Source organism: Stegostoma tigrinum, chromosome 4 (genome assembly GCF_030684315.1).
Source record: "Stegostoma tigrinum isolate sSteTig4 chromosome 4, sSteTig4.hap1, whole genome shotgun sequence".
Classification (NCBI taxonomy): domain Eukaryota; kingdom Metazoa; phylum Chordata; class Chondrichthyes; order Orectolobiformes; family Stegostomatidae; genus Stegostoma; species Stegostoma tigrinum.
This window is the reverse complement of record NC_081357.1, coordinates 12,271,355-12,297,035: the sequence shown is the minus strand read 5'-3', so window position 1 is coordinate 12,297,035 and position 25,681 is coordinate 12,271,355. Positions and strand designations below refer to the sequence as shown.

Sequence of the window (25,681 nt, the reverse complement as noted above, 5' to 3'; positions counted from 1 at the left end):
TTCATATTCCTCCCTGCCCCCATAACCCTCAATTCTGCTTTGCTTGGAGGATATGAGCTTTGCTGCCTGGGACAGCAATTATTATTGTTGAGAAGGTGATGTCACCTACCACAGGAGTCCATTTGGTGAAGGTACACCTATAGAGTTGTTAGGGAAGGAGTTCCAGGACTTTGACCCAGTGACACTGAAGGAACAGCAGTCTGTATCCAAGCCAAGAAGACAGTGTGAACACCTGGAGGGGAACTCGCAGGCAATGCAATTCCCATGCATTGGCTGCCCATGTCCTTTGAGAATGTAGTGGTTGAAGATACTATCTAAGGAGTCTTGTTGAATTTCTGCAGTGCATCTTATAGATGTAACACACTGCTGCAATAAATGTCAGTGGTGGTGCGAATGAGGATGTGGTGCCAGTCAAGTGGGCTGCTGTGTCCTGGATGGCGTCCTATTTGCATGATGTCAGAGCTGCTCTCATCCAGGCAAGTGCAGAGTATCCCATGACATTCTTCGATTCATTGATTGAATTTTCTTATCATGTCTACCAAAGTACAATGAAAAGTTTTGTTTGCGAGTAGTATAGGCAAATCAAAAAGACTTAGAGACACACCTGTTACATTGCAGGTTACATTATTTGAGGCTAGAGTCCATTCCACAGCTGGAAGGAAGCTGTTCCTGAACCTTCTCGTGCATGTGTTCAGGCTTCTGTATCTTCTGCCTGATGGAAGAGGTTGTAGGAGGTCATTACTAGGGTGTGACAGGTCTGTGATGATGTTGGCTGCCTTTCTGCAACAGTGAACTGTGTAAATGGGATCCATGGGATGGAAGGTTGGCTTCCGTGATGGTCTGGGCTGTGTTCACCACCTTCTGTACTTTGTTATGGTCCTGGGCAGAGCGGTATTGTTATGCACCCGGACAGTATTGTTTCAAAGTGCATCTGTTGTAGTTGGTGAGGGACCTTATGGACATGTCAAATGTTGTGAGCTGCCTAAGGAACAAGCATTGTAATGCCTTCTTGAGTGTCACATCTATAAGGGAAGTCCAGAACAGATCGTCGGTTATCGTTGGTTACAAATTATGGACAAAAGGAATTTTTTATAGGATTTAGGATTGATTTTATTGTCATGTGTACCGAAATACAGTGAAAAGCTTTGTATAGGTACAGGCAAATTAGTACTTTAGAGATTGTGGGCAAGCCTGGAGATGAATTACTTGCTGCACAATTCCTAGCATCTGACCTGCACTTATAGCCACTGTATTTCTAATTTTAATTATCCTATTCAGATATAATATGGCACCCAGGTGATGCAAATTGAACTTGAACCTGAGCCTTATGCTTCAGAGGTAGTGACTTTACTACTGCATCACAAGAAACCCTGTCACGGCATTTATATGGATAGTTGAGTATCTGGTCAATGGAAATGTCGCATGTTGGTAATAGGAAGACAGCGATGGTAATACTATTGAGTATCAAAGGGTGACAGTTAGATTCTCAATTGTTGGAGATGGTCGTAGCCTAGCACCTGTGTGGTATGAATGTTACTTGCCACTTGTCAATCCAATTCTGGATATTGTCTGAGTATTGCAGTATTTAGAGATGGATTGCATCTCAGGAGTCACAAATGATGCTGAATATTGTGCAATCATCAGCAATTATCTTCATTCCTGACCTTATGAAGGACCGAAAGCTTTTGTGCTTAAAAATCTATCACTCTGCCTTGAGAGTATTTAATGTTCTATCTTCCACTACTCTCTAGGGAAGAAACTACAGTAGACCTACATTTGACAGAAAAACATTCTGTACTTCAGAGTTTTAAATAGAGGGACCCACACTAAGGCCGTATAAAGCTACAGCAACACTTCATACTTTCCTTGAATAAAAACATCAACATTTGATTTGCCTTGCTACCCATTTGCTGTGCCTATCATAACTTTATACATCTTGTGTAGCTTCTATCACTGCCTTAATAATACATTCTAGCACTTTCCCTATGAAAGGTGTTAGGCTAACTGTCCTGTGGTTTTCTGCTTTCTGTCTCCATTCTTCCTTGATTGAAGGTGTTTGAATAGACACTTGCCTTATTGATACTGTGGTATTAATATACTAGCACATACTAGCCCTGGAGCGTGTCCAGTGGAGATTCACACAGATGATCCCTGGAATGGTAGGTTTAACGCATGATGAACGGCTAAGGATCCTGGGATTGTACTCATTAGAGTTTGGAAGGTTGAGGGGAGATCTAATAGAAACTTACAAGATAATGTATGCTTTAGAAGGGGTGGATGCTAGGAAGTTGTTTCCGTTAGACGGGGAGACTAGGACCCATGGGCACAGCCTTAAAATTAGAGGGGGTAAATTTAAAAAACTGAAATGAGACGACATTTCTTCAGCCAGAGAGCGGTGGGCTTGTGGAATTCATTGCCACGGAGTGCAGTGGAGGCCGGGACGTTGGATGCCTTCAAGGCAGAGATCGACAAATTCTTGATCTCAGAAGGAGTCAAGGGCTATGGGGAGAGTGCAGGGAAGTGGAGTTGAAATGCCCATCAGCCGTGATTTAAATGGCGGAGTGGACTTGATGGGCCGAATGGCCTTACTTCCACTCCTATGTCTTATGGCCTTGTATGTCGGTAATAACTGTTCATCATCGTTGGCAATCCCTCACTAATGATTATGATTGTCCACCTAGGAAATTCTGTTTCACTGGTCATGGTTTCTGAGCGTCCTTCTGCAGCTGATGAGCCTGATCCCAGGACCACATCTCTAACTTCGTTTTGAAAGTTACTATTGTTTCTGTTTTCATCACCATTTCAATGCATTCAGTGTCCGGTGGAGCAGAATCGATGGGCTGAATGGCCTAATTCTGTTCCTATATCTTGTGGCCTTGTGGTATTCCAAATCATGACAGCATGCTGCTTATACAAATGCTCTTTTGTCAACTTGCATCTGTTTCCTTCAGTTACAAGCCCTTCTGCTATTGGAAAGTTTGTCCTCATTTACTTGAACAAAATCTTAAAGACTTTGAATACCTGTATCAAATTTCCTCTTAATCTTCTCTGCAATTAAAGTGAACAAACTGATTTCTGTGGTCTCTCCAGGTAAATTAAAATCCTAATATGCCTCAGAGAGTTCTAGTAAATGTTCTCTGCATCCTGTAAAATGTGATACCAGAATTAGCCACAATAACTGGTTGCTAACCTGTGAATTATAATGAGGTTGTATAACTTGTTTCTTTTGCAATCTATACCTCTGTTTATAAAATTGAGGAACCTGGATTTTGAGCCTTTTCAACTTATCCTACTACTTTCAAAGGATTGATTTGGGAATGTACTCTCCAGTAATGCTTGTTTCAGCTGTCCAGGTGCAGTTGGAAATGTTGCCAGGTATGTAAGGTTCGAGTCACAAGAAAGGCTGGATAGACTGGGACTTTTATCACTGGAGCGTAGGAGGTTGAGATGTGACCTTACAGAGGTTTATAAAAACATGAGGGATATAGATAGTATTATGGTAGGAGTCTTTTCCCTTGGATGGGGGATTTCAAGACTAGGAGGCACATTTTTAGGGTGAGAGGAGAGACATTTAAAAATATCCATGAGGGGCACATTATTTACACAGAGGGTGTGGAATGAACTCCCTGATGAAGTGTGGACGTTGGCACAGTTACAACATCGAGAAGACATGTAGATGAAGTACTTGAATAGTAAAGGTTTGGAGGCATATGGGTCAGGAGCAGGCAGGTGGGACTAGTTTGGGCTTATGTTCATCATGGACTGGTTGGACTGTACGGTCTGTTTTCATGCTGTATGACTCTGTCCACATACATAGCTACGTGTCAATCTTAAAGAGTTGGTGCAGTGCAAAAGTGCTGATGCCCAGTAAACAGTAGTTCAAAAGAACACTGCTCTCCATGTTTCTTCTTTCCTGCATTCTCTTTAGTTTACATGACCTTTCCTCATCCTTTCTGTCAAAATGGGCCACGTATTTCTCTTATCATGTACTGTGTGTCTGTCTATTCCACCATTCTGTCTGAATCCTTCTGAAGTCTATTGCTAATCTTCTCGCTGCTTATTTCATTTCTGAGGTTTGTCACCCATAAACTTTAAAATTATGTCAATTTGTTGTCATTCATCAGATGTGGTCATCCCCAACTGACCAGCGTATCTTGCCCATCCCTGGTTGCCCTTGAGATTGTGGTGGTGAGCTGCCTTCTTGAACTGTGGCCCACTCATCCAGACTTAAAGTTAAAAAAAAACTTCAGAGTAATTCATTGTGTGTGAAGTGTTTCTGGATATGATGCTTTATACATTTTCCTTCAATAAGGTGTTAAAAGCCAGGGTATGATATCCCAGAAAGAGGAGTGCTATTGAAATAATAACATACCTTTCTCTTCCCTAACCTGAAATCAGATGGCCATGTAAAAAGCATCTTAAGAATGCAATAAATCAAATATCATATACTTACCACCACTTACCCATTATTCTGTATGTCTCAACAATTTTTCTTAAAAATCTTTATGATCCACCCTCTAATATCTCTGCGTCACAGGTGGCACACCAATGCTAAGATTTCTCCTGACATCGCTCTTTGTAGAATCATGAAATGGTTTTAGCACACCATCATGTTCCCGTTGATCTCTGCAAAGTGGCTCATTGTCTCGCCATTTTCCTGTAGCCTTGCAAAACCTTTCTCCTTATTTTCCAATCCCTTTAGCAATTCCTGAATCAATTTGTCTCCATTAATCTCTCAGACAATTGTGATGTAAAGTGTAAGACTATTTGTTGTGAGTTTGTGTTTCTGGTTCTTGAGTCAGTATTTTCTGTTTGTCTGAAGTCAATAATTAACTCGCAAATATTTGTGTAGTCCTGGTGATTTCTTTTGAAAGTTTTTGAAGTCTAGCTTCAGAGGAAATGGGTTTTGTGCAGTACCAATGGATTTTTGTTTGTTTAGACAGTTTTGTGGTGGACAGACAGAAGGCTGGAAGAACACATCATCTGGAGGAGCAGTCAACGTTCGCGTGTTACCTTTCTTCAGGACTGGATGTGGGGATAGGGCGAGCTGTAGATTAAGAGGTGGGGAAGGGGTTGAGATGGTTTGTACGACCTGGTTGGTTGATGGGAGGGATGAATCCGGTTGATAGCTAGAAGGGAGGGTCAGAAGGTGGAAGGGAGAGGAGGAGGCGGGGCTGGAAGGGGAGCCGGGGGGATGGGTGGGAAGGTTATTTGAAATTGGAGAACTCAAAGTTGAGTCCTCCCGGGCTGTAGGGTGCCCAGGCAGAAGATAAGGTGTTGTTCCTCAAATTTATGTTCGGAGTTGCTGTGACACTGGAGAAGGCTTCAGGATGGACATGTCGGAGGGGGAGTGGGAAGTTGAAACAGGTGGTGACCGGGAGGTTAGGTTGGCTGTTATGGGCTATGGCGAAGATGGTCGGTGAAACGGTCACCTAATCTACATTTGCTCTCACTGACATAAAGAAGACCACATCAGGAGCACCAGATGCAATAGACTAGGTTGGAGGAGATGCAGGTGAGGCTCTGTCTCACGTGGAAGGGCTGTTTAGGGCCCTGGATGGAGGTGAGGGAGGTGGTTTGTGGGCAGGTGTTGCATCTTCAATGGTTACAGGGCAAAGTACCGGGCGGGTTGGAGTGGTTGGTGGGAAGTGTGCGGTGAACAAAGGAGAGGCAGAGGGAATGGTCCTTGCGGATGACAGAGAGAGGTGGGGAGTGGAAGATATTCTGTGTGGTGGGGTCTAATTGGAGTTGGTGGAAGTGTTTGGGAATAGTACATTGGATATGGAGGCTGGTGGGATTGAAAGTGAGGACAAATGGGAGGTGGTGGTTTAAGAGCTGTGGAGCAGGGAATGAAGGAGGTGCGATGGAGAGCTGCCTGGATGTCAGAGGCAGGTTCTTTACACAGAGAGTTGTGAGAGCATGGAATGCGTTGCCAGCAGCAGTTGTGGAAGCAAGATCATTGGGGACATTTAAGAGACTGCTGGACATGCATATGGTCACAGAAATTTGAGGGTGCATACATGAGGATCAATGGTCGGCACAACATCATGGGCTGAAGGGCCTGTTCTGCACTGTACTGTTCTATGTTCTAAAGGGGAGGGAGGCGGCTGAGAGAGACCAAGTGAATTTGAGGGCCGGGTGTAAGTTGTTAGTGAAGTTGATGAACTGCTCCAGTTCAGCCTGAGTACAGGATGCAGCATCGATGGAAGAGTTGGGGAACAGCACTGGTGTATGTACTGAAGAGAGACTGTTTGACACAACCGACAAACAGGCAGGCATAGCTGGGGTCCATGTGAGTGCCCAAGGCAACCCCCAGGATTTGCAGGAAGTAGGAAGATTTGAAGGAAAAGTTATTTAGGGTGAGGACTGGTTCAGTGAAGTAGAGGCAGGTATTGGTTCGAGTGGCGGGGAGGAGTTGGATGGGTCTGTGGGAGAGGAAAAAAACTCAGAGCCTGTAGGCTGTCCTTGTAGGGTATGGACATGTATAGGGATTGAACGTCCATCATAAAGATGAATTGCTGGGGGCCTGGGAACTTGAAGTTACGAGAGGTGGAGGACGTAGTTTGTTTCCTGGATGTAAGTGGGAAGCACCTGAACCAGGGGACAGAGAATGGAGTCAAGGTTGGAAGAAATGAGTACGCTGGGGCAGAAGCATGCAAAGACAATGGGTCGGGTTGGGCTTGTGGGTCTTGGGGAGCAAGTAGGACCGGGCAGTGTGGGGCTGGAGGGGAGGTCACTGGGAGCAGTGAGATCATGGACAGAGTGGGAGACAGTAACTTGATGGGCCATGGTGAGGTCATGGATAAGACCTGATGACGGAGAATTGGCATTTGGTCTCTGTGACATAGAGGAACTTCCACCCCACCCGCAAATTCACTTGGTCTATCTCAGACACCCCCCCTCCACTTTCTTGACCTCTCTGTTTCCATTTCTGGCGACAGCTTACAGACCGACATTTACTATAAACCCACAGACTCCCATAGCTACCTAGATTTCCCAATTCATCCATCTCCGTCACATCTGCCCTGACAAAGAGATGCTCCACTCCCAAGCATCCCAGATGTCTGCCTTTCCAAACAATACTCTTCTCCCCCCCCCCGTCATTTCAGAGCACACCTCCTCCATTCCCCACTCTACAGCTCTTAACCACCACACCCCTCTCCAAATACAGTAAAGATAGAGCACACCTTGCCCTCACTCCCCACCCCACCAAGCTCCAGACCATTGCCTCTGCCTCTGCTTAGTTTGCACCACACTCCCTACCAACCACTCCAACCCACCTGGTACCCTCCCCTGTATCCATAAAGATGCAACATCTGCCCACACACCACCTCCCTCCCCTCCATTCAGGGCCCTAAACAGCCCATCCAGGTGAGACAGAGCCTCACCTGCATCTCCTCCAACCTAGTCTATTGCATCAGGTGCTCCCACTGTGGTCTTCTCTATGTCAGTGAGAACAAACGTAGACTAGGTGACCCATTTTGCCGAGCATCTTCACTTCACCCATAATGGCCAACCTAACGTCATCTATATTCTTTTTCACTATGAATTTAGGAAGCTCTCTTCTTCTGTAAAGAGCAATGTAATGAATTTGCTTGGTTCTTACCTATGTCCCATGCTTCCAAGCATAAATCCCCATTTGGATCGTTTTACCATTTATATGTCTGTGAAAACACTCTGGGTACCCCTGTGTGTTAACTGTCAGTCTCCTTGGATCCTTTGTCTTTCTTCTGTTTCTTTATGATCACTTTTCTTCTGAATGTTCTGTATTTAATCTCAGCTGCATTATGCCAAGGACGGATCCTGTACACTATGTTGATCTGACTAAGGTCTTTTGAGATACTTAGCTATGAGGGCCTTTGGAAGTTAAAGAAGAAATTAATTCAAATGGTTTGATAATCAGTTTCTTAACAGTGTGTCCACGTATGTCCTATATATTAGGGAGTCTTCTGACCCATTCCTAGTTATTAATGAAATTAAAAATGGCTACTTGTTAGTTTCAACCTCATCAGCATGTTTTTCTGTGCTATCCTTGCCAATGCTTTCCATGATGGTTTTCCTGGTTTTTGAAATTAGATATCCCATGGACAAAACGCTGATCACTCTGATTCAATTCCAGGCAAAGATCGAGGACTCCAAAAACATATGCCACAACTTCCTTGGCTACTGTTGTGCATATGCTGCCACTTTGGTGTTGGGCAATGTACATTGGGCTTGCTCCCCAATGTGCATGACTCCAGTCTCAAAAGAAGCATGAAGAAAACTGAACTGATATAACAGCTGGCTCCAAGAAAGTTCTGTCTCAAGCCCAAGATTTGAGTCCCTGACTAGAATTTAACAGGAGAGGGTAGGTTTGCATTTGCCTAGAGGGTTTGAGCTGTAAGGAGAGGTTCGGTGGGCGATGGCTGCTTTCCCTGGAGCGTTAGAAGCTGAAGGGTGACCTTATAGAGGTTTATAAAAGCATGAGGGGTTTGGATAGGTAAATAGATATGGTCTTTTCCCCAGGGTGGGCGAGTCGAAAAATAGAGAGCTTAGGTTTAAGGTGAGAGGGGAAAGATTTAAAAGGGACTTGAGGAGCAACTTTTTCAAGCAGAGGGTGGTGCATGTATGGAACAAGCTGCCAGAGGAAGTGATGGAGGCTGGATGGGTACATGGATAGGAAGGGTTTAGCGGGATATGGGTCAAATGCTGGCAAATGGGACTAGATTAATTTAGAATATTTGCTCAGCATGCACAAGTTGGACCAAAGGGTCTGTTTCCATGCTGTACAGCTCTGTGGCTCCATGAGTGCAGCTCCAACAACACTCGGGAAGCTCCCTGGAATACATCTGCCTACTTGCTCGGCACCCCATCCTCAAAAATTCTCTGCTCCTGATGTTTTTAAATTTCTGCTCTGACTCTCTGCTCATGCTTTTAAAATCTGCACCAACTCTTGATTTCCATTCTTCTGAAGTCTTTCTTCTGACTCTGTTCGCGCTCTTTTTTAAAATCTCTGTACTGACTCTTTGCTCTTTCTTCAATTAAGATTTTTTAAAATTTAGATTCCTTCTGGTCTACTTCCATGACTAACCTCCACCTTATGATACAATGATCACTGGTTCTTAATAAATTCCTGACTGACAACAGACCCACATCATTTCCCAGAACTAGATTAAACAATACCTCTTTATAAGATCAGAAAAACAGGAGCAAAAGCAGGCCATTTGGATCCTTACGCCTACTGAACCATGCAAACATGGTCCTGGTTGATCTACATGTGGCTTTAACTCCATTTTCCTGACAGGCTCACATAATTCTCCACTCTCTGGCAGATCAAGCGTTTGTCTAACTCAGAATGTATTCAGTGATCGAGTGGTCACCAGAAATCATCATGCCAAAGATGTTTGCCCTATAAGAAAATATCCATTGTTTCTCAACCATAACCAAGTGGATTCAGCCCTTAGTCTCACAAGCATTAATATTCTTCTCAATCAACACAGCCACCTGTTATCTGCTCTTTCTTTTCCCACATTTCCTGAACATCTTGTATTGGGAATATTTAGTCCTGGGTCCTGACGTTATTTGAACCAGGTCTTCATAATCATTATATACTCCCATCTGGTTATGCACCTGTAGCTCATTAACCTTACTTACTATGTTTTCTGTATCTTCACATACGTATATAAACCTTTCAAAAACTTCTGAACAAAACCCTGTGCATCTTCCCATATCTGAGTCTCTTTCTGTAAAGCAGCTCAAAGTATTTTAATATAGGAGGAGAAATACACGAGTGAAACCTGTCAGCAGAGCCCGGTATTATCTGAAGAATGTGCACTTACACAGCCCACTGAATTGCCATGTTTTTGATTGTTGCTCTGTACTAATTATGGTGTCTTTTCTTTTTGAATTATGATACTTTGGTTCAGAACACGGCACAGTAACCTGTGCGAGATAATTGAAACTTTAGTTCTGAATAGGCAGGAGGCTAACAAATATTCTTGTGCTTGGATTTGCAGTGTTCTGGAGTCTGCAGTATGAGAGGGGCAGCAAGCTGGTCATTCTTCGAAACCTGTTATGGCTCGGCTTTACTTTCTTCCACGTACCAGAAACTTCTCAGTACGGTTGCGTCTACTTGGGTCTAGGAGAGAGGAATATAGACTTTCCATTCATGATATGATATTTACACATCAATCCCAAACTCAATGAGCCAACACCAAGTAATTTCACTCATTTTAATTGATTTACTTCAAATTACACTTGCTGAATTAACTATATAAAACACTATTGGCAACAAATGACATCTCTCTATATTTTAATAAATCTTATTTGAAAACTCCTCCATGTGCTGCAAATGACTTTGTTTATTTTTTAAAAACGCACCGTGGAAATTCAGTCGGTCAGCCTGTGCCAAAGTTCTTATCAGTGTTTAATATAATAAGGCTTTTTCCCATAGACAATGTTATTCTTCAATATTGGGTCTCCCACAGGCATGCGGACTTTACACCACTTGAGGCCTTTCTTCCAGATAGGCTTCACCGAATCAACTGACCATCGAGTGAGGTATCTGTGTGAGAAAAGATGATGTATTTTATCATTTATAATTGCAGAGGTCTCAATGGTGAGGAATTTGACATGCAGCACTGTTAGTGTTTAACAAGGACTGTTAAATCAGAAACAGAGATACCCCAGCTACTCAATGTTCTGGGGCTCCTGTGGCACAGTGGTAGAATACCTAGCTCTGAGCCAGGGGACTCGGGTTCAAGTCCCACCCGCACCCAGATGTCTGTAATTATATCACCGAACTGATTGATTAGAAAATCATTTAGACAGTGACTAGCTGTTGAGCTGTAGAGAGAACAGGATTGGTTCACAGTCTGTGTTGAAGCACCTGTCAGCCAGGAGAGCATTAGACAGACTACAAAAGCTACATGCCACTCAAGATAAAACCTTACAGGTGACAAACTAATGTTGGACTGGTGTATTGGGACTGAGAGACCAGTTAGTTTAACTTGACTGGTGGGGAATCTTTGAGAAATAATGATTTGGCATTGCAAGGTGAGTTAATTAGAAATCAGTACTGACTCTTCCTAAAGGAGAAATGATCTGAGCTAAGTGACTGGAGTTTTTTGAAGCAGTAACAGAAAGGCTTGATGAAGGTAATGTTGTTGATGTAGTATTCTTGGATTTCCAGAAGGCTTTTGTCACAGTGTCAGACAACATTTGAGAGGATAGTTACAGTTCATGGTATGAAAAGGACAGTAGCAACGTGGATACAAAATTGAACAGATGCATCAATGGATATTTTTCAGGCTGTAGTGGAGCTCCCAGTGTCAGTCTTGGAATGCTGTTTTTCCAGATATTTATCAATAGTCTAGATCTTAGTGCATAGAGGACAATGTCAAAGTTTGCAGATGACACTAAACTTGGAAGAATTGTAAACTGTGAGAAGGGCAGTGTGGAAATCCAAAAGGACACGGACACTTTGACCAAGTGGGTAGATATGTGGCAGATAAGGTCCAATCCAGAGAGATTGATCAGAAGAACAAAGTGCAACGTGAATTGGGGGTACAATTCTAAAAGGGGTGTAAGAGCAGACGAACCTGGGTGCACATGTGCATAGATCACTGAAGGAGGCAGAAGAGGTCGAGAGAGCAGTAAATAAAGTATACAGTGCCCTCTGCTTTATTAGTAGGGTGTAGAGTACAAGAGCAAGAAGGCAATGTTGAACTTGTACAAGACACTTGTTTGATTTCAGCTGGAGTACTGCGTACAGTTAGGAGCACCACATCACAGCAGGACGAGGACACTTCCAGGAATGAACGACTTCAGTTATGAGATTCAAGAAACTGGGACTGTTCTTGAAAGCTGGCAGCTGAGAGGAGATTTGAAGAAGGTTTTCAAGATCAAGAACAAGCTGGATAGAGTAGACAGGGGGAAGCTGTTCCTGCAAATAAACTAAGAGAGAACAAGACAGCATAAATTTAAAGTGAAAGGTAAATGAAGCAAGGGTGATGTGAGATAAAAATGTTTTTCACCAAGTAGTTTAGGATATGGCATGCACTGCTTGGAAATGGGATGGAGGCAGGCTCAAGTGAGGCTTTCAAGAGAGCACTGGATGGTGATTCAGATAGGAATGGTATGCAGGGACATAGAAAAAAGACTGGTGATTGGCACTAGGCAATAGAACTGATGGAGGCAAGATGGGCTGAGTGGCCTTTTGCACTGTAACAATTCTGGGATTCTGTGATCTGCCAGCTCTGTTCATGCTGGTTGACCATTTAAAGGACACGAGGAGATAGTACTGGAAGATGTAAAAAGCCAGCTAACTGTATGAGAAAATACAAAGTCTAACCTTGTCCTCGTGATGTCATAAATCATTGAAAATCGTAGCATCCTAGGCCCAATCCATCTTCAATTGCTTCACTGACCATGTTCTTTCCATTATAAGGCCAGAAATGAAGAAAATCAACCATAACCATAAGAACTAGGAGCAGGTGTAGGTTGTTCGCCCCTTCAGGTCCACTCCACAATTCATTATGATCATAGCTGCTCACCTAACTCTCTAGCCTGTTCCTCGTTTATCCCCCATATTCTTTGTTCCCCTTGGACCCAAGTGCAACACCTAACTCCTTGAAATCATGCAATGTTTTGGCCTTTAGGGAACGCCACAGGCTTAACACTCTGAGTGAAGAAGGGTACGTGAATAGGTAGGGTTTAGAGGGATATGGACCAAATGCTGACACATAGGACGAGATTAATTTAGGATATTTGGCTAACATGGACAAGTTGGACCGAAGGATTTGTTTCTGTGCTGTATATCTGACTAAGAAATTATTTCTCATCTCGTCTGGAAATAATTTACCCTGAAACCTTAAGTCAACACAGACACTTTGCTGCAGAAGTCAGCAGAGTGCGAAGAGGGCCAGAACCCTAATCTGTGTCCTCCTTTCTAATCAGAGGAAACAAGATCAAATTTACTGCCTCAATCCTGTTGCAGATGTATGTAAACCCTGAACACTTCCAGCCAGATAACCAGTTGATTCAGTATGAACCTTATTGGGTACAGGGTAATATATGTTTGACTGGCTGATAAATCAACCAGCTGCAGTTAAAATATAGTCATTAATGATTATTTTTCAAAATACCTTCCATCTCACTGTGAAATCAGCCATTAATCATTGTTGTGAAAGTTACTCTCCTTTCCTTTTTAAAACGTGGATAACCTTTAGTTCATTACTGCAGCTCATAAAAGATTTTTTAAAATGTTAAAAGTAACGTGGGAGCAGCTGGTTAATTCTCCCGGTCGGGAATAAAACACTTTTAATACACTTTGTCAACATTTGACATAGCTCATCTAATACCACAAAGAGAGAGGAAAAATATATCACTCAAGATAATCATAATTACTGCAATTTCTACAAAGCAAAGAAAAAGTCCACGTCTAGGATTTTAATGATGCTTTTACACGTTAAGACATGTTCCTCTTGCAATCAACAGCAGTCTGCTTGAGTAAATCAGTCTGAATATTTTTCTGTCCTCAGCTGATAGTGGTCTTGTCTGAGTCAAGGGCCTGTATGTTGAAGGCCCACTTCAGGCAAACAGCCCAGTAGAAGACTCACAAAGTTCAAGTGATGTTACAGATTATTTTACAAGGAGTCTCCCCTCACCTGTGGAATTTTCTGCCTCTCCTTCTTTTCAACATTCCTTAAAACCTACCTCTCACTGGTCCAAAAACGAGCTCACATGACCACAAGCAGTCTCCTAACATGTGAAGGCAGTATAAAAATGCAAGGAGTTACTGTCTTATCCAGCGTTCTACCTTTCTGAACATCCAGCATCAAGTTTGTGTGGTCATTCGTCTAACTGATGTTTGTGGAATCTTACCATGCAAATACTGCCCACATTAACAAGTCATCACGCTTAAAATATCACTGTATGTAAGCAGTCTCTTAATCCCTGTGCAGAAGCAAGTCTTTATTGACAGATGTGCCTGGATAGGATTTCACCAAACAAGCAAGAGTGGTCAGGTTTGCCAAATCAGCATCTCCAGGTGCTTATGTGCTGTTCTGGTCTTTGTCTGGATTATGTGAGCTGGGTCTTGGTGTCTCACCCAAATAAATCCTCCTTTCTTATCCTGGGGGCAGACACCTAGACTTGATGTTTTGTGGTCTAGCAGTCTGCCATCAGGATAAAGGTTACTGGATTTAGCGCAGCAAACGTTTAGATGGCTCAAGGAGCATTCAGTTCCCAATATTCAAATTAAAGAAACTCCAGTCTGTCTCATCAAATCTTCAAAATCCGCATCTCTGTCAGCATCACTGACCTCTTTGGACTGGCCAGTGGAGTGGGATTTTTGGGCCCTTGCCAATCAAAGTTGCAAATTCTTATAACACAAAATATGATCGACTGGTGTTGGTTCCACAGCAAGGAAAGAATGTGCAGCACTGTGAAGTAGGATGGCAATCACTAGGTATCTTTGAAGTACATCTCTTGTTCACAGACAAAACACCAAACTTAATAAACTGGTTTAAATGGCTGATTGCAAAAGAAATTAAGATGCATATGAGAAAGAAGCATCAATAGCAGACTCTGATGGCATTGCAGGATTCAATTTGATCTCTCCAAACATGACCCAAATCTGGAAGCCTGGAGGCACACCAGTAAGGTACTTGCCATTTAAACAGACCATCATTTGCACTTTAGTAAAATCCTGGTGAGAACAGAGGTAAGGCTGTCTAATCAAACCATTTCCTCACATTCCAAATCCATACAAATTCCTTTCGTTCCTGCTGAGCTAATATTAGAATCACTGAATAATACAGATTAGAAGCTCAATCAGCACATCTTTTCAATGGTGCTGTCCAATTAATCTTAAACTTTTGCCTTTTTCTTGCGGGTCTGCAAATTACATCTTTCCAAGTATTTAGCCAATTCTCTTTGGGAAATCATTATTTCATCTGCTTTCCTTATTCCTTTAAGGCAATGCATTCCAATGTCACAATGACTTGCTGTTTCAATATACGTCACTGAAGCAACTTGCAAGGCAGAAACACGCTGGATAGGGCACACTGTAGACAGTGTAGATGATATCAGAAAATTACAAAGGGTTAACGAATAGACTAGGTGACAGGGGAAAACTGACAGATGGAGTTCAATATGAGCAAGTGTGAGGTTGTCAGTTTTGGAACAAAAGGAGGATAAATTAGGGTACTTTTTAGATGATATGAAGTTAAGTACAGTGGATGTCCAAAGAGACTTGGAAGTTTAGATGCAAAGATCTTTAAAATAGGTCCAAAAATAAGGAAGAAAGCTAATGGAATGCTGGCCTTTATATCTTGAGTACGGGAGTACAAGGGCGCCAATGTTATGCTACAGTTAATGAAAATCCTAGTTAGACCCCACTTGGAACATTATCAGCACATTTGGGCACCACAACTTAGAAAGGATAATATTGGCCTTTTAGAGAATACAAAGTAGGTTCACAAATCTGATAATAAAATGTGAGGCTGGATGAACACAGCAGGCCAAGCAGCATCTCAGGAGCACAAAAGCTGACGTTTCGGGCCTAGACCCTTCATCAGAGAGGGGGATGGGGGGAGGGAACTGGAATAAATAGGGAGAGAGGGGGAGGCGGACCGAAGATGGAGAGTAAAGAAGATAGGTGGAGAGGGTGTAGGTGGGGAGGTAGGGAGGGGATAGGTCAGTCCAGGGAAGACGGACAGGTCAAGGAGGTGGGATGAGGTTAGTAGGTAGCTGGGGGTGCGGCTTGGGGTGGGAGGAAGGGATGGGTGAGAGGAAGAACCGGTTAGGGAGGCAGAGACAGGTTGGACTGGTTTTGGGATGCAGTGGGTGGGGGGGAAGAGCTGGGCTGGTTGTGTGGTGCAGTGGGGGGAGGGGATGAACTGGGCTGGTTGAGGGATGCAGTGGGGGAAGGGGAGATTTTGAAACTGGTGAAGTCCACATTGATACCATATGGCTGCAGGGTTCCCAGGCGGAATATGAGTTGCTGTTCCTGCAACCTTCGGGTGGCATCATTGTGGCAGTGCAGGAGGCCCATGATGGACATGTCATCAAGAGAATGGGAGGGGGAGTGGAAATGGTTTGCGACTGGGAGGTGCTCCTGAGATGCTGCTTGGCCTGCTGTGTTCATCCAGCCTCACATTTTATTATCTTGGAATCTCCAGCATCTGCAGTTCCCATTATCTCTGATACTATTTTAACCTCACTGCGAAGCCTCTTCCAGGGATGCCTAACCTGAAGAAGTTACCCTCCTCCCTCCGGACCAACCTCAGGGAATCTCTCTCCCATTGCAACTCTCTTGTAATCTCTTCGGCCTTGAAACTGCTCGACCATGTCCTGAAGCAAACCAGGTACCACAGCCACATCACCTTTCTCAGCACCTGCCTACGGAACCAGATCATCCCCAAGGGACTACAGTCCACATTTCAGCCTTCCCAATTTGGCCCCAACCGTGACCACCTCTACACCCAGAATATTCAGACCCTTCAGAAGCGGTTCTCCCTGCGAGTCCTGAAACAGACACTCGCAGCCATGCGCCGGCACCTCCAGGCACTGCAATCCAGCCTGCCCCAGCTCAGAGCCTCCCTCTCCCAGACCTGCAAAGGACCCCTGCTGTTTTTTATCCTCCGCAGGATCCACAGACTGAACACCCAGTTCCACTCAGCTTTACTGGACACCAAAAATCGTAAGTACAACCAACTCACGGGCCCCTGCCACCCACAAGAGGATTCCTGCGCCTTCCAAATCCCGACTCTGTCCCTGTCCCTCCCCCACCATGCACCCGCCGCCATTGACCATGAGGACACGGCCGGAGACCCCACCGATGACGTCACATCGGCCTCCGCCGGCCACAGAACTTCCGGAACCGCTGCTGCAGTCACCACCTCCACGTCCAGGTACTACAGCCCACACACCACCCTCACCGCAGCTGCTGCCACCCACCCCGATCCTCCCACCGCCGACGGAACCCCGCCCACGGTCGACGCCGACGGAACCCCGCCCACGGTCGACGCCGACGGAACCCCGCCCACGGTCGACGCCGACGGAACCCCGCCCACGGCCGACGGAACCCCGCCCACGGCCGACGACATCATCGCTCCGCCCACAACCTCCACAGCCTGTAACCCCAGAGGAGACCGCCACCCTGAGCCCTGCCGCATCTTCACCATCCCCCCCAGACCTCCCACTGACTGAGGACGAACGGTCAGTCCTGAGCAAGGGGCTCACCTTTGTCCCCCTACAACCACACATCAACGAATACCAGTCACGGTCGGACATAGAGCAGTTTTTCCGCCGTCTTCGCCTGCATGCCTACTTCTTCAACCGGGAACCCAACCCTCCTTCCACTGACCCCTTCACCCGCTTCCAACACAAGTCCTCCTCCTGGACACCACCCCCAGGCCTCCTACCCTCCCTCGACCTCTTCATCTCCAACTGCCGTCGAGACATTAACCGCCTCAACCTCTCCACCCCTCTCACCCACTCCAACCTCTCCCCCGCAGAACGGGCAGCCCTCCGCTCCAACCCCAACCTCACCATCAAACCCGCAGACAAGGGTGGCGCAGTGGTAGTATGGCGTACTGACCTCTACATCGCCGAGGCCAGACGCCAACTCTCCGACACCACCTCCTACCGCCTCCTCGATCATGACCCCACACCCGAGCACCAAACCATCATCTCCAACACCATTCATGACCTCATCACCTCAGGGGACCTCCCACCCACAGCCTCCAACCTCATTGTTCCCAAACCCCGCACGGCCCGTTTCTATCTCCTTCCCAAAATCCACAAACCTGCCTGCCCTGGTCGACCCATCGTCTCAGCCTGCTCCTGCCCCACCGAACTCATCTCCACCTATCTGGACTCCATTTTCTCCCCTTTGGTCCAGGAACTCCCCACCTATGTCCGTGACACCACCCACGCCCTCCACCTCCTCCAGGACTTCCAATTCCCTGGCCCCCAACACCTCATATTCACCATGGACGTCCAGTCCCTGTACACCTGCATTCCGCATGGAGATGGCCTCAAGGCCCTCCGCTTCTTCCTGTCCCGCAGGCCCGACCAGGCCCCCTCCACCGACACTCTCATCCGCCTAGCGGAACTCGTCCTCACACTCAACAACTTCTCTTTTGACTCCTCCCACTTCCTACAGACTAAGGGGGTGGCCATGGGCACCCGCATGGGCCCCAGCTATGCCTGCCTCTTTGTAGGTTACGTGGAACAGTCCATCTTCCGCACCTACACAGGCCCCAAACCCCACCTCTTCCTCCGGTACATTGATGACTGTATCGGCGCCGCCTCTTGCTCCCCAGAGGAGCTCGAACAGTTCATCCACTTCACCAACACCTTCCACCCCAACCTTCAGTTCACCTGGGCCATCTCCAGCACATCCCTCACCTTCCTGGACCTCTCAGTCTCCATCTCAGGCAACCAGCTTGTAACTGATGTCCATTACAAGCCCACCGACTCCCACAGCTACCTAGAATACACCTCCTCCCACCCACCCTCCTGCAAAAATTCCATCCCCTATTCCCAATTCCTCCGCCTCCGCCGCATCTGCTCCCACGATAAGACATTCCACTCCCGCACATCCCAGATGTCCAAGTTCTTTAAGGACCGCAACTTCCCCCCCACGGTGATTGAGAACGCCCTTGACCGCGTCTCCCGCATTTCCCGCGACACATCCCTCACACCCCGCCCCCGCCACAACCGCCCCAAGAGGATCCCCCTCGTTCTCACACACCACCCTACCAACCTCCGGATACAACGCATTATCCTCCGACACTTCCGCCATTTACAATCCGACCCCACCACCCAAGACATTTTTCCATCCCCACCCCTGTCTGCTTTCCGGAGAGACCACTCTCTCCGTGACTCCCTTGTTCGCTCCACACTGCCCTCCAACCCCACCACACCCGGCACCTTCCCCTGCAACCGCAGGAAATGCTACACTTGTCCCCACACCTCCTCCCTCACCCCCATCCCAGGCCCCAAGATGACATTCCACATTAAGCAGAGGTTCACCTGCACATCTGCCAATGTGGTATACTGCATCCACTGTACCCGGTGCGGCTTTCTCTACATTGGGGAAACCAAGCGGAGGCTTGGGGACCGCTTTGCAGAACACCTCCGCTCAGTTCGCAACAAACAACTGCACCTCCCAGTCGCAAACCATTTCCACTCCCCCTCCCATTCTCTTGATGACATGTCCATCATGGGCCTCCTGCACTGCCACAATGATGCCACCCGAAGGTTGCAGGAACAGCAACTCATATTCCGCCTGGGAACCCTGCAGCCATATGGTATCAATGTGGACTTCACCAGTTTCAAAATCTCCCCTTCCCCCACTGCATCCCTCAACCAGCCCAGTTCATCCCCTCCCCCCACTGCACCACACAACCAGCCCAGCTCTTCCCCCCCACCCACTGCATCCCAAAACCAGTCCAACCTGTCTCTGCCTCCCTAACCGGTTCTTCCTCTCACCCATCCCTTCCTCCCACCCCAAGCCGCACCCCCAGCTACCTACTAACCTCATCCCACCTCCTTGACCTGTCCGTCTTCCCTGGACTGACCTATCCCCTCCCTACCTCCCCACCTACACCCTCTCCACCTATCTTCTTTACTCTCCATCTTCGGTCCGCCTCCCCCTCTCTCCCTATTTATTCCAGTTCCCTCCCCCCATCCCCCTCTCTGATGAAGGGTCTAGGCCCGAAACGTCAGCTTTTGTGCTCCTGAGATGCTGCTTGGCCTGCTGTGTTCATCCAGCCTCACATTTTATTATCTTGGAATCTCCAGCATCTGCAGTTCCCATTATCCCTCACAAATCTGATACTTGGGTTAAATTAAAAGGAGAATTTATACACAATAGGCCTGTTTTCCCTATAATTTAGAAGGCTAAGAAGTGTTCTGATTAAAGTCTTCAAGATATTAACAACTAAAGAAAGTGTAGATAAAAATAAACTATTTCCACTGGTTGTACATTCTCAAACTGGGGTGTATAGTCTAAAAGTTAGGACCAGACCATTCAGGAGAGATGTTAGGAAGCACTGCTGCACACATTAGGGATAGACGTTTGGAACTCTTCAGCAAATGGCAGTTGATATTGGATCAGTTGTTAAATTTCGATCTTTGTTGAATTGTTTATTAAGCAAGGGTATTAAGGGATACAGTGCAAAGGCAGGGATGTGGAGTTAGGCCACAGAACAGCCACGATCTCACTGAATGGAGGAATAAGCTTGAGGCCTGAATGGCCTGTGTTCCTGTGTTTCTCCCCAAATTTTCTTGATAATTGCCCTGAATCTGCAGCACGTCACCGATCCATCTGCCACAGATAATAAATCCACCTGCACCAAGTCTTCCAAACTTATCTGCTCTGACAAGGACACGACCATGGATATCCTAAAGAATTACGAAGTAAAATGGTGTGATAATAACCCTTTTAAACTGATTTTTTAAGAAAATTCACTTACAAATGTGGGTGTCGCTGACTGGAATAGCATTGATTGCCCATCCCTTGCTGAGAAGGTGGTAATGAGCTGCCTTCTTGAACTGCTGGAGTCTATTTGATGGAGGTACAATCACAATGCCAATAGGAAGAAACTTCTAGGATTCTGACTCAAAGACTCTGAAGGAAGGGCAATATATTTCCAAGTGGTTTGGAGGGGAATTGCCAGTGGCAGTGTGACCATGTGTATGCTGCCCTTGTCCTTCTGGATGGAAGTGGTCATGGGTTTAGAACATGCTGCCAAATCTTTTTGCTGACTTTCAGCGGTGCATCTTGTAGATGGTATACACTGGTGCTACTGAGCATCGGTGGTGGAGAGAGTGGATGCTAATGGATGTGGTGCTAATCAAGCGGGTACTTTGAAAACAAGGTGCAAGAACTAGTTCTTTCAGTTCTGAGGAAGGGTCACTCGACCCAAAGCGTTACCTCTGATTTCTATCCATGGATGCTGCCAGACCTCCTGAACTTTTCCAACAATTTCTGTTTTCATTTATGAAAGAACTACTTCTGGATTTTAGGAGAAAGTCAGTTACTGATATTTCTTTCTGTGAAGATTTATGATATGGACACGAAAATAACTAACTACAAGTTTGAGTCATACAGGATGGCAACAGACTCTTCGGTCCAACTGGTCCAGGCCAAACATAATAGCAAAATAAACTAGTCCGACCTGCCTGCTCCTGGCCCACATCCCTTCAAACCTTTCTTATTTATATATCCATCCAAATGTCTTTTAAACACTGTAATTGTACCCCCACCCACTATTTCATCCGGAAGTTCATTCCATGTGTGAATCACTCTGTGTAAAACAACTGCCTCTAATGCTTTTTTAAATCTCTTTCCTCTCATGTTATCTGCTCAACCTCAACATAACATTCCAACTCCTATACTCAAAGAACTGACCAATGAACCCAAGTGTGTCAAATGCCTTTTTAACCATCCTGTCTAAATGTGACGCAAACTTTAAAAGAATTATGTAACTGCGCCCCTAGGTCCCTCCATTCTACAATGCTACTCAAGGCCCAACCATTCACTGTATGAGCCCTACCCTTGTTTGTTGTACCAAAATGCAATGCCTCGCATTTATCCAGATTGAATTGAATCTGCCATTTTTCAGCCCATTTGATCAAGATCCCTCTGTAATCTTTGAAAAAACCTTCTTCACTGTCTCTCATACCATCAATTTTGGTGTCATCTGCAAACTTATTGACCATGCCTTCTATATTCACATCCAAATCATTTACATAAATGCAAACAAAAGTGGATCCAGAACTGATCCCTGCGGAACACCGCTAGTCACAGGCCTCCAGTTCATCAAGCAACGCTTCCACCATTACCCTGTCTTCTGCTGTTAGGTCAATTTTGTATCCAATTGGCGAGCTCAGCCTGAATCCCATGTGAGCTAACTTTACTAATTAGTCTACCATATGGAACCTTGTCAAAAGATTTACTAAAATCTGAATAAACAACATTTACTGCTCTGCCATCATGGTAACTTCCTCAAAAAAGTCAAGCAAGTTTGTGAGACATGATTTTCCTCATACAAAACCACGCTGTCTACACCGAATCAATTTTTGTCTCTCTAAATGTCCATAAATCCTATCTTTTATAATCATCTCCAAAAATTAACCCACAACCAAAGTCAGACACACAGGTCAATATTTCCCCACTTCTCCCTATAACCTTTCTCACACAATGGTACAACATTAGCCACCCTCCAGTCATAAGTCATCTCACTCGGAGTTATAGATGATGCAAATATTTCTGCAAGGGGCCTTGTAGTTTCCTCCCTTACTTCTCACAAAATTTTGGGACATATTAGATCAAGTCCTAGAGACTTTTCCACCTTTATATTCTCTATTACCACCTGAACTTCCTCTTCTGTGTTGTGAACTGTTTTTAAAACATCAAAGTTTATTACTCTGCATTCTCTAGACCCCATTTCTTTCTCCAGAGTGAAAACTGACACAAAATATTCATTTAGTATCTCTCTCATCTCCTGGGGTTCCACACAAAGATGATCTCCTTGATCTTCAAGAGGCCTAACCCTTTCTATAGTTACCATCTTGGTCTTAATGTATTTGTAGAGTCTCTTCGGATTATCCTTAAGCTTATCTGCCCAGGCTATCTCATATCCTTTCTTTGCCTTTCTGATTTCTCCCTTAAGAATATACTCTTTATATTGATTACGAGATTTAATTGAACCATGTTGTCTATACCTCAAAAAAAATTCTCTTTTGTTCTTAACTAGAACCTCAGTATCTTTATTCATCTATTGTTATTCATCTTACCAGCCTTACCCTTCATTCTAACAGGTACAAAATGCCTCTGATCTCTGGTCATCACACTCTTGAACACCTCCCACATTGGAGGGACAAGTGTACCAATGTGGTCACCAAGGTGTGCATGCGCGCACACACACACACACACACACAACCTCAGAGAGTTAACATCATAGGAAGAAATCCTTGACGTTGCAGTGTGAAACTGGCCTCTATTTCAAGGTGAGTGGAATCGCTGGTAATCACTCACTAATGATTATGATTGTCCACCTGGGAAATTTCAGGTTCTGTGGGCCCTTGTTTGGCTAATGAGCCCGATCTTAGAGAAACATCTCCGACCCAATTTGGCAGCTATTTCCAAGGAGGTGGAAGTGGTCCTTGGCCGTGAGATCATTGGCATTCTTTCCTCCAGTTCTTTTTCTATTCTTCCTCCTCCTGATGATTGTTCTCAAAAAATTCAAGCAGGAGCTTCCTCCAGTTGGTCTCTTCTGAACGAGGGCCCCACATACATTGACACTTTTGTTGAACTTCTGGCTGGAAACCTTCAGGGAGTCTTCAGAATGTTTCCTTGGTCCTTTTGTCATTCGAGTGCCTTTCCTGTGCTGGACAAAGGAGATTTGCTTTGGTAGTCGGAACTCAGGCATCCTGTGCGTGTGGTTGGTCAGCAAAATTGGTCTCGGACAATCACCGCCTCAATGATGGTACTGTTAGCTGCTTCAAGGGTGCTTAGGTTAATACGCCTGTCTTCCCAGCTGATATGGACAATCTGTCTCAAACAGGAGTGACGGTACTTCTCAAGGGTCTTGAGGTGGCATTGAAATGTAATTTAAATTTTGGAACCCTACAGGAGAGTTGGAAAGATGACTGCCTTATACACAAGATCTTAGCATCAGCTTGAGTGTCACCGACAATGGAGACACATCCTTAGATGTCTGAAGGCAGCACCTATAAACTGGGTAGGATGTCGGAACTCTGCATTGATGTCATCCTTAGATGAGGGATGTTTCCCAAACTAATCATGTTTGGGAGGACTTCATCATTGATCTTGGTGGAGCGATGGGCTAGAACTTGATCTGGAATGAGCTGGTAAAGGACTTGAAGCTTCTTAAGGTTGTGGCTAAGAGAAATTCTTGAGTATGTTTCCATGAAGACATTCGGTGAGGTCTGAAGATTCTCTTCTGAGAGAGCAGAAATGACATTGTTATCCACATACTGAAGGTCTACGAACAGTTGAGGTTGAAAAGTTTCCTGTCCATCCAGTAGGTAATGCCAACAGCACTGGGAATTTAGTTCTTGACAAGATGGTGAATGGCAGTGATGAAAGTGGAGAAAAGGGTGGGGCTGATGACCCATCCCTGCTTGACCCCTGCCTTAATCTAAAAGGATTCTGTCATATTATTGTTGGTGAGGGCTGTCACCACAATTTTGTAATGGAGGAGATGGAAAATGTTGACGGATTTCACTGGTCAACCTGCTTTTCACAGGGTCTTCTACAGCACTTCCCAATTTACTGAGTCAAAAACCTCAGTCAGATTGATGAAGGTCATGTAGAGTGCTTGGTCATGTAAAATGGTTGGTGTTGTTCCTGGCATTTTTTCTTGCAGTTGCTGAGTAGTGAAAGTCACGTCTATAGTTATATGGTTTGGTCAGAAGCCATTGTGGTCTTCAGGAAAGATTTCCTCAGAGTCTGGGAGAAAACACCCAGAGAAAATTCGGGCCATGATCTTTCTCTCATTTCTTGAGGATGGAGGTGATGGTAGCAACCCTGAAATCCACAGGGATTTCTTCTTTGTCCCGGAGTTTCAGGAGCAGTTGAAGAAGATGGTGGTAAGCTGTGCTCTTCCAATTTTGTAAACTTCCACTGGAATCTCCCCTATTCCTGCAGTTTTTCCATTCTTCACATGTTGAATGATGCTTTTAACTTCTGCCAGAAGAGGTGGGAGTCCAAGATCATCTCTGTCGATGACTGTCTCGTGACTTAGGAGTTCTTTGATGTATTCTGTCCAGCAAAAGCTGACGTTTTGCGTGTGTCTTGAAAGAGTTCCATCCTTACTCCATGTGGGCTTGGCGCCGTGGATGCTGGGTCTGTACATTGCCGTGGTGGTACTGAAGACACCCGGGTTTCGAACTTGTCAGGAAGGAGTTGTAGCTCTTTAGCTTTCTCAGTCCACCATTAGTTTCTGATCTCTCTCTCTCTCTCTCTCTCTCTCTCCCTTCTTTCTATCTCTGTCATTGCTGTTTTGAAGAGTTCCTCTCTTTGTCTCACTGGTGGCGTTGTTTTGCCAGGTATGGAGAGCTTCCCTCTTCCTGTTGATGTAGACTTGGATGATGTGGGCATTGTTGTTGAACCAGTCTTGGGGTTTTCCTGGTTTCGCAGCCGACGGTTTCTTCACGGCATGACATGGTGGCTGTCTTCAGCTCTTTCCAGATTTCCCCCACTCCATTAAAGTGAGCACTTTGGAGATTTTGGTGAAGATGTTTTTGGAAGTTCGCAAGTCTGCCTGGTTTTTGAAGCCACTCACCATTGAGTTTTTTGTCACCTGCAGCTGTTTCTGGTGGCGTGTTGTGGACCTTGTGGAGCTGATGAGCCAGTGATGGGCCCAGAACTCCTCTCCACTGGTAATGAGGGCATCATCTCGGTCTCGGGATTGAGCAATGACACGGTCAATAATGTGTCAGTGCTTTGATCCTGGTTGTTTCCAAGTGGAGTACAACAATGGGAAAAGTCTTGCTAAAACAACGAAGCCACTGGTAAGGCCGCAGCTGGAATACTGTGAACAGCTGTGGTTCCTTTATATAAGGAAGGATATCCTGGCATTGGAGGCCATCCAGAAAAGGTTCACTAATTTGATCCCAAGTATAGAGGGATTTTACAAGGAGAGGTTCAGTAGGTTGG

The 25,681-nt window shown here is 45.3% G+C and overlaps 2 protein-coding genes across 3 annotated transcripts in view; one reads left to right on the top strand and one right to left on the bottom strand.

The window, feature by feature from the left end:
- The window catches only part of rsph9 (radial spoke head component 9), a 55,193-nt gene extending 44,878 nt beyond the window's left edge, over positions 1-10,315 (top strand). The window contains exon 6 of one of the 2 annotated variants that reach the window (XR_009445653.1): positions 9,996-10,111. Coding sequence is in view for 1 of the 2 variants with exons in the window: in XM_048531962.2 (XP_048387919.1) it covers positions 9,996-10,156 (161 nt within the window). In the remaining variant the exon portion in view is untranslated. Of the gene's footprint in view, positions 1-9,995 lie in introns of both variants that reach the window. The other variant, XM_048531962.2, reaches the window with a different exon arrangement.
- The window catches only part of mrps18a (mitochondrial ribosomal protein S18A), an 89,802-nt gene continuing 74,318 nt past the window's right edge, over positions 10,198-25,681 (bottom strand). Inside the window, exon 6 of the mRNA XM_048531963.2 lies at positions 10,198-10,543. Within this exon, the coding sequence (XP_048387920.1) occupies positions 10,399-10,543 (145 nt within the window). The 3' untranslated portion in view covers positions 10,198-10,398. The remainder of the gene's footprint in view (positions 10,544-25,681) is intronic.